General features: G+C 49.9%; 1 protein-coding gene and 1 long non-coding RNA gene across 6 annotated transcripts in view; one reads left to right on the top strand and one right to left on the bottom strand.

Annotated features, from left to right (window-relative positions):
* Window positions 1–502: 502 nt before the first annotated feature.
* Window positions 503–10,176, top strand: LOC119936159. Its single transcript, XR_005453651.1, has 4 exons — window positions 503–639; window positions 5,171–5,283; window positions 8,366–8,496; window positions 10,110–10,176. It is a non-coding gene; the product is annotated as an uncharacterized LOC119936159 (long non-coding RNA).
* Window positions 10,082–15,221, bottom strand: part of DPP6 (dipeptidyl peptidase like 6) — a 551,379-nt gene continuing 546,239 nt past the window's right edge. For all 5 annotated transcript variants that reach the window (XM_038755599.1, XM_038755601.1, XM_038755600.1 and 2 more), the window contains 5 exons: window positions 15,034–15,145; window positions 14,132–14,190; window positions 13,216–13,288; window positions 13,063–13,136; window positions 10,082–11,782 (listed from right to left, as the gene is read on the bottom strand). In XM_038755599.1, coding sequence (XP_038611527.1) covers window positions 11,636–11,782; window positions 13,063–13,136; window positions 13,216–13,288; window positions 14,132–14,190; window positions 15,034–15,145 — 465 coding nt within the window. In that variant the 3' untranslated portion in view covers window positions 10,082–11,635. The remainder of the gene's footprint in view (window positions 11,783–13,062; window positions 13,137–13,215; window positions 13,289–14,131; window positions 14,191–15,033; window positions 15,146–15,221) is intronic.

Here is a 15,221-nt window from a genome sequence, read left to right as displayed (position 1 = left end):
GCCAGACAGAGCCCAGTGTTCTTTCTACCAGTCAGCTTGCCAGCCAGTCCCCCAACTATAAAGTTTCATCTTTAACTCCATCCAGAGATTCATATATTTTATTTTATTTCCCTAGACCTATGGACCGTCAATTGGATTATTTTTGCTCTGGAGTCCAAATATTCTTCTAGGTAAGTGAGTTAGATTTGCTGGGTAGATTCTGCTGGGAGACCATTTTGTCTTCTGAGATTGAGAAGAACAAATAAGGGTGGAAGAGGTTGGAAAAGCCCCCCCGGCCCTTTAAGAAGGCAATGATCAATTGAGGCGAGGCAGACAGCCACCAGCTGAGGCTCTTAGGGGAGAATTGAATCACCAGCTGGGAGCTGCTGGGCGATCAGTGCTAGAGGGAGTCTGGTTTTTGCCCCAGCGAGCTGGACAGACCCCTACTCTGCTCAGGGGGATTTTGTGGCTACCCACCCAGACCTGGCCTTAGGGCTCAACCTGCCCGTGAGGCCGTGGGACTGAGAAAATCTTCTGTACATCCAGGTGACCCAGGAAACTCCAGGAAGCGGAAAACAGCCTCAGCCCTGGAGGTTCCTTGGACTCCCCAAGCAGCCCGACCCTGTGCCAACCCCTCCTTCTCCAACAGGATGTTATGAGGTAAAGGAAACATGGACTCTCTGAAGTTTTCACCGTTCAGTCCATAGGGCTGGTCTCTACCTCCATGGCACGAGAATGGTATCATTGCCCATCCAGGTAGCTGAACCCAACCCCTTGGCCACTTGCGGGGTACCGTGTGGCCGTGGGAACCCCTAACAGACCTAGCCGTGCCCCTTCAGGTGGACAGCAGGGCAATGCCCCATGTCTCCGTCCCCTTAGGCTCCAGCTTTAGGAGGGCCCTGTTTTTGCAAGGTGGCCTGGTGAGGGGGGGGTAAGGGGACCTGGGTTCTAATCCCTCCTCTGTGTGCTTGCTGCGTGACCATGGACTAGTCATTTAACTTCCCTTTGTGTCTGTTTCCTCATCCGCAAAATGGGGATCAAATGCCTGTTCTCCCTCCTGCTTAGCCTCATTTAGGACAGGGACTGTGTCTGACCAGCTTATCCTGTATCTACTCCAGCTCTTAGTATAGCACTTGGTACATAGTAAGGGCTTAACAAATGCCACAGTCATCCTTTACAAAACAAAGGAGTGGCGCGTGCCCTGCCCACAAGGAGGTGGACCAAAGTTTTTGAAATAAAGCACTGGGGAAATGGACAAACCTGCTTCTCTGTATTCTGGGCAGGCAGTATGTGGTAAAGTATGTAAAACCTTTGGCCGGAAGAGGTTTTTGCTTGGCAATATATGCTAAGAATGTAATTTCATTAGCAAGGAGTGGCTCCCCTGGATGATTTCATTAGCTTGCGAGATGCAGTTTCCTCTGCATTTTGTTCAGGGGTAATTGGAGCCATGGGTGGCAAGCAGCAGCAAGGAAAGAGAGAGAGGTTGTATATAATATATTAGTGTACGTGTACTTGGGACTTGTTTTCCACTGTGTGTTTCTAGGCTGTTTACAAGGAGAATTTGGTGAACCCCACCCCACCCCATATAATCATTGATACTTTCTGCTTTTTGTGTACTTTAGATTCTCTTCACTCCCCCCCAAAAAAGATTTTCAGGATAAATCCAGTGACCCTAATCCAATGCTTCCTGCAGGGTCCACAGGACAAACGGTCCACTAATGTTTGCTGGTCCTGTGGGTTAGCAGGTCCCCTGCGCAGATTTGGGGTTGGGAAAGGTGATTGCCTCTCACAGATCAGGGAGGTCGGCGTCTGCCTTCTTCTCCTGTCGGTCCCATGGGGGTCCTGGAGAACATCCGGAAGGTGTAAGCGGGACTTCCACTTCCCTCCGTCTGCCTTACTGTGTTATCTCGGCCTGTGTCAGGCCACTCGGTGACTGCGTGTGTGTGCTAAGGGGGACCAAGGCCTTGCGGTTCCCCGGGGAAGCTGAGAAATGAAAAATCGCAGGGTCCCATCTGCACTTAAGCTGAGAGGCCTGGCAAGGCTTGGGGCAAGAGAGCTCAGGGCTTCCAGGAAATGGATTTTCTGGGCTTTTCAAAACAAACGCTTTCCTGAAAACCCAGAAAGTCTTATTCAAACACATTCTCCTCCAGGGCTGTATACCCAGAGCTCCTGTAAAGCTAGCACATCCCTCGTCGCCAGGGAGGGATAAGAGCAAAGATGAGTTCAGAAGCTAAGTAAAATTGGAAGAGCAAAAGGCAGAGGGTTTTAGGAGATCTCCACATACAACAGAGGGGAACTTTGGGGGAAAATATCTTCCTCCCCGAGTGATTTCAGAGAGAATGAGTACAGATTGTTACTCTACCTTTCTTTGTGTAATTCAAATGTCATTGCTCTCCCCTAGACTCTTCAATATCGTTTGAACACTTCAGCTAAGGCGAGAGAGCTGTTGCACCCTCCCACCCCGCAAACACTGACTTCCATTAATTTGGGGTTCATCCGTAGCATTTATTGAACACCTAAGTGAACAGAGCACTGTGCTAGGCACTTGGGAAATGAATAGAAATCTAAGACATGGGATGTGCATTATTATAACAATAGCAAAATATTTAAGAACTTACTATGTGCCTAACCTTATACTAAATGCTAGGGAAGGTGCAAGATTATCAGATTGGACACAATCCTGTCCCACACGGAGCTCACAGTCTAAGGGGGAGGGTGAACAGCTACAGATGAGGAAACTGAGGCACTGAGAAGTCGTTACCTGCTCGTGATCACACAGCAGGCAAGTGGCGGAGCTGGGATTAGAAACCAGGTCCTCTGACTCCCAGTCCCCTGGCCTTTCCACTAGGGCATACTTATTTACAATCTGAGAGAGACAATCCACATAAAATAATAAGCCCACAAAAGTTCAGACTTGACAGCCCTCTATTTTGCAGAGGTAAAGCCTGGGAAGGGAAGAGTGTCCCTTTTTTAAGAAAAAAAAAATGGTATCGTGCTTACTATGTGCCAGGCGCTGTACTAAGCGCTGGGCTAGAGACGAGTTTATCAGGTTGGACGTAGTCCATGTCCCACTTGGGGGTCCTGGTTTTAGTCTCAGTTTTACAGATGAGGTAACTGAGGCATAGGGAAGTGAAGTGACAGAGATTGGTCAGCTAAGAACTAGCATTAGAATTCAGCCTCTTTCCTTCTCCAGAATTTCTTGGCCTGCCTCTCCCTGCCACTTGGCCACAGCTGTGACGGGCAGGATTAGGCCTCTGTTTCTTTTTGACCCCGAGTGCCAAAGAGGTCCCAGTGGGCCAGACAAGTAATTAAGTTTGTGGTACCACTAGGAGCAACTCCAGCTCTAAAGGGGAACGGATGTCAGCTTTGGTGTCTGCTCTGGGGTGACCAATCACCCGGACAGTCTGATTTTTCAGCGAGGTCTGTTCCCTGTCCCGTGCAGATACAGCACCGGACACTAGTATTTCTATATTTAGTGCTCAGCCTCCCCCTGTCAAATTCTGGGGCTCTGAATGGCACCTATGTTCACAGGGATCCAGGAGGAGAACTCATGAGCCTGAAGGTCAGGGGTCATTGCACAGAGGTCCCTTGAACTGTTCAGCACAGGCAGATGCAATCCCACTTGTTCCAAAGTAGGGCCTCCTCCCTCCCACTTCCCGTCTACCTCCCCTCTCACCTTCATTCTCTTGGCAGGCCAGGGTTTTGCTGCCGTTTCCAACTGCCCCTGGGCACAAGCCTCCCGAAATCCAAGGGTCTCTGGTATCCCCTGCCACCCCTCTCCGGGAACTTGACCCATCCCTTGGGATTTTCAGTGAGCCCGGGAGTGGGAAGGTTTTGGTGTGTGTGGGCGCAGGGAGGAGGGTGGAGTCTCTCCCAGCAGGGAGCCTCTACATTCAGTTCAAAGCCAACATGAAAATTTCATGATCCTGCCCCCAGCTACAGGGCTTCCAGATCCCCACTGACCTGCCCTTTCCAAGCATTAAGGCTGAGGCCCAGCTTGTTTGAGCAGAGACTTAATAGAAATACAGTCAACTATTTTTCTTGCAAAGGTCATGTCTCCAGTCGCCAGTGGCTTGTGCAAACCTGGAGATGGACTCAGAGAGGAGAAGTGTGGGGGTAGTGCTGAAAGGGCTTGGGGAATTGCCACTATCCTTAGGGTCAGGCCCATGTGATGGAGAAGGAGGTGCTAACTGCCTTTTACCTCAGTTTCTCCATTTGTGGAGAGGCCTCTGCCTCTCCCTTTGTGTCCAGCTGGGCAGGGCAGAGCACAGTTCAACTCATGCCCTGCCCCATGGTCTCTTCCCAATCTAGGTTTCCTTCCCAGTTGGAGCGAATCTCTCACTACGTCTCCCTATTCAGATCGAGATCTCACTTGACCCATCTGGGCTTCTTCTCTGACTCCTCAAAGCATTGCTCAGGTGTTTTTATGATCAACAAAATTCCAGTAGGAAAGTTATATGGACAGTTAGGATTGGTAGTGCCCTCAGGTGCCTACACATCTTGGCTAATTTTTCTAGGAGGAAATAAAACAGGGAAAGGAGATCAGGCGGTAACACTAGGAAACTCCTCCTTTTCTTCCTCCCCTCCTATTTTCCTTAATATTTTAATGTTTCTGTGAAGAGCTCAGACCCTGTAATTTAGGAGCCTTATCTCATTCTCTGGCTACATAACTTTCCCTGGATTGTCTTTCCACCTCATTTGGTGGAAAGACAATCTTTGCTCCTCAAAATCCTCCAATCACTACCTATGTCTCCCAACATCAAGCAGAAAGTCTTTACCATTGGTTTTAAGATTCTCTGCCCGCTTTCTCCATCTCACTTAGCAGCAGTATTCACCTTCTACACCTCAGTTCTGTCACACTCTTTCCTCCAACTTCCTACTTTATTCTCAATCTCAACTCCCAAACAACCAGTGGTATTTACTTATTTTGTATTCTTCCAAGTGCTCGGGACGCTACTCTGCACAGAGTAGGAAACCAGAGACTGACTGGGTAGCCAGTGCCTCGAGGAGAGGTGGGCAGGGTAGGTGTTTCTTTTCAGGCCACCACCATGTCCAGCAAAAGTGTGTGGGACAGAATCACTTCACGTTTGAGAGCCTATTTCAAGTTTGTTAGCAGGTTTCTCGGGGTGAAACTTTTGGGGGAAAGAGCACGGACTGTTCTTGTCTAATATCAGAACACTTTTATTGCTAGGTATTATGAGGTGAAACCCGAGTGTGTGCAGCTCTCCCCAGCCTGCCAAGACACCCCAAGTGGCCCGTCCACCCAAAGTCACCCATTCCTGGCCTTCACATTGCTGCCTCCAGGTAAGGTCTGAATAAATGTTTTGATGCTCACCTTGAAGTCGAATTGTTCTGTGCCACTTTCCTTTCAGATCTCCTGTCTTCCTGCCTCCTTCCCATGGCTTAGCCTTCCTGGCTGGCCCAGGCCCAAGGCCCAGCGTCCTTGCCGCATTGGCTTCACCTCTTCCCCGCTCCTCCTGGGGCACGTTCTGACCAGTTCCATGTTTTAATTCCCTGTATGGCACAGAAGCAGCATGGCCTAGTGGAAAGAACCTGGGCCTGGGAGTTAGAAGGACCTGGGTTCTAATCCAGGCTCCACCACTTGTCTGCTCTGTGACCTTGGGTAAGTCACTTCACTTCTCTGGGCCTCATGTCCCTCATTTATTTTATTTTGTTAGTATGTTTGGTTTTGTTCTCTGTCTCCCCCTTCTAGACTGTGAGCCCACTGTTGGGTAGGGACTGTCTCTATATGTTGCCAACTTGTACTTTCCAAGCGCTTAGTACAGTGCTCTGCACACAGTAAGCGCTCAATAAATACGATTGATTGATTGGGGACCCCCTCCTCCCCCCTCCTCCCCCTCCCCACCCCCCCACCTTACCTCCTTCCCCTCCCCACAGCACCTGTATATATGTTTGTACATATTTATTACTCTATTTTACTTGTACATATTTACTCTATTTTATTTTGTTAATATGTTTTGTTGTCTGTCTCCCCCTTCTAGACTGTGAGCCCGCTGTTGGGTAGGGACCGCCTCTATATGTTGCCAACTTGTACTTCCCAAGCGCTTAGTACAGTGCTCTGCACACAGTAAGTGCTCAATAAATGCGATTGAATGAATGAATGAAAGACAGTGAGCCCTATGTGGGAAAGGGACTGCATCCAACCTGAATAACTTGTATTCACCCCAGGGCTTAGTACAGTGTCTGGCACATAGTAATCATTTAGCAAATACCGCATTTGTTGTTATCATTATTAGATGCTCAGTGGCTGGAGTTATGGGCCCTGTGGTGTTATGGCTGGGCCTCACTTCTGAGAGGAGACCTATAGGTCCTGCCTCGGGCTCCCGGCTGGGTCTCTGAGAAACTCTCCCCTCTGCCTCATCAGCCCTGGAACCCTTCCTTTTATTTTGACAGCAGCCGCCTGTCGGAGGTGAAACAGGGACTTTGGGGCTGGATTGGCCAGTTGAGAGATCTTGTACTTGAGCCCAGGTAGATTGACATTAGTAGCTTGATTCTACTTTCTCCTCCCTATCCGCCCCCATCCTCGGGGGTACGTGGCCCTGTTCCAGCTCAGGGAGTTGTCCAACTGTTGGAGAGGGCATCAGAGATAGTCAGGGGGGATGGTTGGGGCATCTGGAACCTCTCAGGGTCTGGCAGTTGGCTAGGAATCCACCTGGGTTTGGGGCAGGCCTCTGAGGGGCACCAGAAAGGGAGCAACTGAATGTGATTGGACAGGATGGGAGACATGGGATGTGATGGGGCAATCAATCAATCAATCGTATTTATTGAGCGCTTACTGTGTGCAGAGCACTGTACTGAGCGCTTGGGAAGTACAAGTCGGCAACACATAGAGACAGTCCCTACCCAACAGCGGGCTCACAGTCTAGAAGGGGGAGACAGAGAACAAAACCAAACATACTAACAAAATAAAATAAATAGAATAGATATGTACAAGTAAGATAGAGTAATAAATATGTGCAAACATATATACATATATACAGGTGCTGTGGGGCAGGAAGTAAGGGCCTGGGGATGAGATTGGATAGGAGGGGTGGGACACAGGAAATGACAGACAGTTTGGGCAGGGAACTTGTCTTCCAACTCTATTATATTTTACACTCCCAAGCGCTTAGTACAATGCTCTGCACACAGTAAGCACTCAATAGATGTGATTGATATAGATTCCTCTGGCACCCTCAGGCCTGAGGTTGGTGGGTTTGTAATGGATTTCCCCCTGAGGGTACATGGGGATCTTCATTTGAGAGAGGCAGACAAGCCGACTGGAAAAAGCCAAGAGCAAGAGCGGAGGGAGGGAAATAAACAGGGAAAGGAGGAGAAAAGAGAGGCAAAGACAACTTTGTAGTGGTTCTGGCCTACTCCCTGCCCACTTTCCAGTGGACAGGTACCACATGGTTGCCTTGGAGCTCTGAAGGAATGGTACTTTATAAAAATGTAACTTCGAAGCCATTGACTGGTTCGTGGAGCTGAGCTCCTGAATAATTGAAGGGTTATTTGTGGGGTTTGCACTGAAGCACTAACAGCTGTGGCCTATTTTGATATTTATGAAGCCAGATAAATTATGCATGAGCCAATGAAGGGAGCTCAGTGTGATACTTATTACCACCAGACTTTCAGGAACTGTGATCCAGTAGTCATTTTATTCTGCAGCCACTGTGTTGTCTAGTCCGCCTGATGTGACTCACTGAATGTAACAGACCTTTTTTAAGCTCATCCCGGGGATTTCATAGGGTAGTCTCACTAGTTCTCTTCTCCAAAGACTTCAGGCAACTTGGATGGGGTCCTCTGCAGCCGAACTATTCAGATTATTTTTCAAACGCTAGAGAGTTGGTTTCTCGGTGGATTTTAGGACTACTTAGTGGGTGACAGTATTAATTAAGCAGATGCTAGGTGCTAAGCACTGGGGTAGGGCCAAAATAATAATAATAATAATAATGATGGCATTTGTTAAGCACTTACTATGTGCAGAGCTATTTAGCACAATGCCATCCCGAGTGAAATGAAAATGTAATCATTTTCCTAGGTTCCCTTCCTCTTCTGGCTGCTCCACAACTACCACCTGGGCATTCCTGCGCATATCAGCTATTTATGCACTTCACTGATATATGCATTTTTCTTTTTTAACTGTAAATTATTTAATCTATTGTACTTTCCCAAATGCTTAGTACAGTGCTGGCACCTTGTCGGCACTCTGCAAAGACCACCGATAGGTCATGATCCTCAAGGGTATTTATTGAATGCTTACTGTGTGCAGAGGACTGTGCCAAACGCTTGGGAGAGTATACTACGACAGAGTTGGTACAGATCCCCCACCCATAATGAGGTTGCAGTCTAGATTGATGGACTCACTCTGCTCATTCCCCTCCAGTGGCTGGAACATTTGGGGCCAGGATGTTTCAACGGGACCTGCTGAGGACTGGAGACACGGTGTGAACGAACCCCTTAGATTTGCTGGGAAATGCCAGAGAGCAAATGGAGCTTCCCCCAGAGCCATCTCCGGTGAGTCTCTCGTCCCCTCCCCCACAGCACCACCTGCTATCCCTGTGGGTGTGTGACACTATTGGCCTGTCAGGACGTGACTGGACTGGACGACTCTGCCCTAGTGTGAGTTTCCTCACCGTGTTTTGGCTGGAACATTGTTAGGGAATCTGACTCGGTCGGGAATCCGACACCGAGAAGCAGCGTAGCTTAGTGGATAGAGTATGGACCTGGGTTCTAATCCCGGTTCTGCCATTTGTCTGCTGTGTGACTTGGGCAAGTTAATAATAATAATAATGTTGGCATTTGTTAAGCGCTTACTATGTGCAAAGCACTGTTCTAAGTGCGGGGGGGGGGGGGGCGCTACAAAGTGATCAGGTTGTCCCACGGGGGGCTCACAGTTTTCATCCCCATTTTCCAGATGAGGGAACTGAGGCTCAGAGAAGTGAAGTGACTTGCCCAAGGTCACACAGCAGACATGTGGCGGAGCGGGATTCGAACCCATGACCTCTGACTCCAAAGCCCGGGCTCTTTCCACTGAGCGAAGTTAACTTCTCTGTGCCTCAGTTACCTCATCTGTAAAATGGGGATTGAGACTGGGAGCCCTATGTGGGACAGGGAATGTGTCCGACCTAATTAATTTGTATCTAGTCCAACCCTAAGTACTGGAGTAGTACAGTATCTACTCCAAACCTTAGCCTGGCACATAGTAAGCGCTTAACACATTCCACAGTTATTACTGTTATAATTATTATTAATGTCCCAGCTGGGATCCATGATGGACAGTGTGAGTTATCCATGGATGAGATTAAATGAGAGGGCAGCCCTCCCACCCATTTTCACAGGACGGGCTGGCTTTTGGGTCCCTATTGCACTCCGTGGTGTGGTCACCGGGTAGGAGGGAACCCTTCCTCCCTTTCCCCAGTGAGTGTGATCCTAGCACCGCATTCTTGGTAACAATGATAATAATGATGATAATTGTGGTATTTGATAATAATGATAATAATGGAATTTGTTAAACACTTACTATGTACCAAACACTGTTCTAAGCACTGGGGTAGACACAGGTTAATCAGGTCGGACAGAGTCCCTGTCCCACATGGGGCTCACATTGGTATCCCCATTTTACAGATGAGGTGATTAAGGCCCAGAGAAGTTAAGTTCACACAGCAGACAAGTGGTGGAGCCTTTGCCGAGGACTGATTCTTCTCTCCTCTGCCAGGACCCCTTACTCTACCCAGGTTATTCATTTTTGAAAATCTGTTTTCTGACGCCGGGGGCCAGGGGGCAATGGTTTGGACAACTCACTTTTTTGCCTAGGAACTGTCACTAGACCAGCTGGGTGAGACCACCACTCACCCCCGCCAGTCTTCTGAGATCCCCAGAGAGAGGCTGTCCATCAGCTCCCTCAGTGAGTTGTATGTGTGTGATGTGACCTGCCCCCCCAGTACAAACTCCTTCCTGTTTGCCCTCACTTAAACCAGAGGTCAGCTGGTTCCCATCACAGGTTTCATGACATCTCATGGTTTGAAGGAAGCATAGGTCTCAGTACCTGGCTCCAGGGTGGGTGGTGGGGGGTTGCTGATGAAGCAAAGAGGGTCTCCCAAGTGGTAAAATAATGTTTTATTCCATAGATGAACCAACACTACCATGCCACAGCCCAACTGCCCTCCTACAAAAGCTCGTGAACAGAACCGGTCCCCTTATGATGAAGTTTGTTCCCAGACAAATGAGTCCGTCGTGGTAGCACAGCATGGGCGTGGCGCATCCCGAGATGACCTGCTGCCCTGATGATCCAAGTTCTACCAACATCCAAAGCTGAGAGGGTCTAGAAAGAAACCAAACACAAACCCAAAGCTCAGGAGATCCACGGGGACGGGGTCTCCCCCACAGCGTGATGGGAAAACGGAGAAGTTGGCGAGGACGTTCAGGTGGGTGAAACAATCAAAGAAATGCCATTAATTGATATAGTTCAAACGAGCACGTCTAGGGAGTTCTGAACGGTGAAGGGGAGCGAGCGCATGCACGCTGAACACAGGACTAATATCGGCCAAGGGACTTCACGAACAACTGACTGACATTCCTTTATATACAACAAAGTGAAATATACACTGTCAATTAGTACGGGCTGTACATTTGGTCAGAATAGAGTTTACAAGGCGAGCTTGGGGCAGCTCTTCATGGGGTGGAGGTGGGGCAGGGGGCAGCTCCCGCCAACACAGCCCCATCTCCGGTAAGCAAGGTTGTTGATCTGCCAGGTAACCCTAAAGAGCCCGGGGCGGACCAGAAGCCCTGTTTCTGCCAGGTTGGCGGCAAGAGACCGGACAGGGGAAAGGTAGGATAGGCGGACACCAAACCCAAAACAAAATCCACGCCCTTGGAATGTGGGAGATCGGCCTCTGGCAACCAACCCTTCTCCCTCCCGGGTTCCCGAAACTTAGAACAGAGCGCTTCGCTCACTCCGCTCGTCATCTCTTCGTTTGGACGAGCTGACAGGGCCTTGACTGGGGGCAGGGAAGCAACAGCAGATGGCAACAGACAGAGCATCCGGTAAAAACCATATAAAAATACGAATTAATTACATGAGGTTCAACAGCAGCGTAACTACAGTAATAACTCTGTATAGCGGACGACGGTCCGTTCTCAGCAGAGCAGCCCGCCCTGGCCCTCGGAGGGATGACTGGGCTCCGAGCTGGGCTGGGGCAAAGCAGACAGAGGGGTGAACCAGAACCTGGGAAACAATTGTGCTCTACTCTTTGTTCCGGGTAGCCGGGCCGGGGAGGGCACCGTGGCTCACTCCATGCTCTAAGGGGGCAGTTGGGGTCACGATGCTCCTGAGTGTGTGGTCTTCCAAGGTGCGCGCTCACTGGCAGCCTTCTCTTCCTCCTGCACCCCGTCCCCCACCCCCCCATCCCCCAGAGCCTCGGGACGGCCTGACCCGGCAGTCACACTGTGGCAGAAACAGTGTTGGGAAGGGCCCACAGCTGCCCACTCAGGCATGCGTGCTGTTCTTGCGGCAGGAGAGCCGGGCTGCTCGCTGCTCCCTGTCAGACATGCTAGAATGGAACATTTCTTCTTCTTCCGGGGGGAAAAACAATTGTTGGCTGTGAATTGTCCTAGAATGAGCCGCCGCCGCGTGCCTCGCGTGGACATGTCGAGCTCAATCCTCTTCTTCATCCTCTTTCAGCGCGACTGTGGGGGCTTTGTCCTGGATGCTGAAACACTCCACGAAGAAGTTGATGATGGAGCGGTCCAGGTGCTGCTGCAGAGGGGCGCTGGTCAGGTAATGGCTTTCATCCGGATAGATCTGTGAGGGAGTCAGGGCAGTCGTGTCACTCGCTCTGCCCAGCCCAGCCTCAGGACATGGAAGGGAACCACCCAGGGTGGAAGAGGGGCTTCCCGACACCCAGCCTTGGTTTAAGAGGCTCGAGATGGTGGTCTGTTGCCCCTTTGAAGCTCCCCCTCCTTCCGATCCGCAACCATGCTAAAAATCTCTGTCACCTTTTCCTTCCTGCACAGGAAGAAAAGCAGCGTGGTCTAGGGCAAAGGGCATGGAACTGGGATTCAGAGGACCTAGGTTCTAATCCCAGCCCTGCCACTTGTCTGCTTGTCTGTCTTTTAGACTGTGAGATCACTGTTGGGTAGGGACTGCCGCTATATGTTGCCAACTTGTACTTCCCAAGCGCTTAGTACATTGCTCTGCACACAGTAAGCGCTTAATAAATACAATTGATTGATTGCTATATGACCATGGGCAAGCCACTTAACTTTTCTGGGCTTTAGTCACCTCATCTGTAAAATAGAGATTAAGTCTGTGAGCCCCATGTGGGAAGAAAGGGACTCTTGTCTAACCTGATTGGCTTGTATCTACCCCAATGCTTAATACAGTGCCTGGCACATAGTAAGCACTAAACACCATAAAAAAAGGAAAGGTTGGGGCAGGGGGTGGCGGGGGGGCCTCTGTCTTGACTGCCTCTTTTGCAGCTCCCTGGCTCCAGTGAGTCTATTGAAGTGGGGGCTTCCGGGAGTTCTAGGAAAGGTCGCAGGCTCCTGGAGACCCCCTAGACTGGTCCGTCTGGGATTCTGCTGGGGCTCTGCCACTTGTTAGCTGAGTGACCCTGGGCTTCAGTTTCCTCATATGTAAAATGGGGATTAAATCCTATTCTCTCCTAGGGAGACTGAGAGCCCCAGGAGGGACAGGAACTTTGTCTGCCCTGATTTTCTTGCATCTACCCCAGCACTTAACAAATCCCATAATTATTATTCAGAGGGTGGCTGGAACCCAGGTCTGTGGTCCCTTCACCAACCCACCAAATCTGGCCTTTCTCCCCCAGCCCTATTGCTGCAGTTTGCCTGTGGCCACCCTCGATTAAGAGCTGGAAGAAATCAGAGTGGGAACATCAAATGGTGATGAAAGGAAGAGTTCACGTGGCTTCACTGGACCCCCGATCATTTGGATTCAGGTGTGTTTACTAGACCATAACTTCTTCCACAATAGGATTGTGCCCATCTCACATACAGTGGAAAAAAAGGGTGAGTACTCATATAGCACACGCATGCATGCACATGCACTCAGAACAACTGTACCTGCAAGCTGTAATTAGCCTTTCCTCTAATGAGGTGTGCAATGAGGTCTGCTGTGTGCTGGAAATGGATCTTTTCTGTTAAGACAAAGAGCAGCAGCTGTCAGTACGCGTCGCCTCTTGCTTGCCCCGGGCAGCGGGCTGGGCCATTACTCACCATCCGCTGTAGCGTGGATGATCAGAAACTGCTGCTCGTCCAGCAACGACACTCTGTGCGCTAACTTGGTCATCTGTGCAGAGAGACGAGCGGAAGGGTCAGAGCTAGTGCTGGTCGGCTGGTGGATGGATGATCGAACCATCCGTGGGCAAGACCTACGAAGCTTCGCTGAGAAACGCCATGATGCACCAAGGTGACTGTTTACTGGGTGTTGAACAACAGTTAGGTGATGTCTTAGACTGACCGTAAGCTCCCAGTAGCGTGATCTGTGCTCAGGAAATGTTGTGGGTGATGATGGGGGCAGAAGGGCTGGACTCACAGATGCAGCCAAGCCAAGAATGGAACAGAGCCTGTTGTGTCTGGAGCCTTAATCAGCTCCCTGGTAGCAGGTCCCCAAAACCATATTCTACAGGCCCTGACTGAGAGTTGTGGATAAAGTGCTGAACTTGGGCATGGGGTATTAGAAGCTGTGCAGTCTTTTGGTGGTAGGAGTGATGGTGTTTGTGTAGCACTTGGGGAGGGACACCTGAAATGCACAAAACACGTTCCCTACCCACCAGGAGTTAAAGTCTACCACACTCCAATCCTTATGGATGGACTGAAACATCCTCAGCCATTTTGTACGACTTGGATGTTCAATTCATTAATTTTGACAATTCTGTATCTGTCTCCCCTAGTAGAAGGTAAGCTCCTTCTGGGCAGGGAATGCATTCCTTCTTTATTTTGTACTTCATAAGCACCTAGTACAGTGCACTACACCCAGTGAACACTCAATAGATTTCCCCCAATTTCTTCTGAAATGGGGCAGGGGGGTAGGGGGCTACAGGCCCATGGTGGCATCCCTGAGAGTAGAAGATTTTGGGAAAGGGAAGGAGAGTGATGAAGGCTGGGATTGTAGTGGACCATCATCACCTACCTCATATGCTCTGTTGTCGATTCCGTGGAGGCCCAAGTATCTTTCTGAAAACGCAGAAGCTTCAATAGAAAACAGGGAAGGCAGTGAGTGGTACTGTCCTTAGCCTAAGGGCTAACAGTATCAGTATCCGTGCTGGCCCCTTTGCTTCCTCCCTCCTTATCAGGGCTAAGATCTCCCACTGCACCTGCTGGGCTTTGCCCAGATTCTGATATTTCTGAATCTATTTAGAGCTTGAGCAGGGGAATGGAAGCTGGCCAGGCCAGAGGGCCAGTCCAGACCTTTCAACAAATGTGATGATTATCATCCAACTGGTTACAATAACCAGTAGCCAGGGGAAGCAGTCTGGCTTAGTGGAAAAAGCCCAGGCCTGAGAATCAGAGGACCTGGGTTCTAATCCCAGCTCCTCTGTTTACCTGCTGTGTGACCCTGGGCAAATCCCTTAATTTATCTGAGCCCCATGTGGGACCTGATGATCATATTTCTATGGCAGAGCTTGACACATACTTGTGTGGCCTTGGGCAAGTCGTTTCACTTCTCTGTGCCTCAGTTACCTCAACTGCAAAATGGGGATTAAGACTGTGAGCCCCATGTGGGACAGGGATTTTTTTTGTCCCACCTGATTTGCTTGTATCCACCCCAGTGCTTAGTACAGTGCTTGGCACATACTAACTGTGGTATTTGATAGGTGCTTACTAAGTACCACAGTTGTTGCTATTACCACCAAGTCTGAGAAGCAGCTCACCCAGGGAAAACATCTCTTGAAGGCTCCCTGCACTATGCCACTCCCAGTAATCTGACCCTGAGGGTAGGCAGGTGGCCTCAGCCCACCTCAGGAGGGGATGAGGGCTGGGTCTGGGTCCAGGACTCGTTTCCCCAAACAGTCAGCACCGGGTCTTTCTTACCATACAGTTTAAAGTCGGTAATGGGTGAGAGAGCAGCTCCACAGGTGAAAACCTGGGCTTGATTTTCCTCCTTCACTGGCAGGATGTAGGCGCTCAAGTAACCTCCATAATCCTAGAGCAAAGGTGGGGAGAGAGAAGTTCAGTTCCAAGGGCTCAGGACCCCCACACTCCAAGTCTGACCCCACCGC

Source organism: Tachyglossus aculeatus, chromosome 13 (assembly GCF_015852505.1).
Source record: "Tachyglossus aculeatus isolate mTacAcu1 chromosome 13, mTacAcu1.pri, whole genome shotgun sequence".
Classification (NCBI taxonomy): Eukaryota; Metazoa; Chordata; class Mammalia; order Monotremata; family Tachyglossidae; genus Tachyglossus; species Tachyglossus aculeatus.
This window is presented reverse-complemented; position numbering and strand designations above follow the sequence as displayed.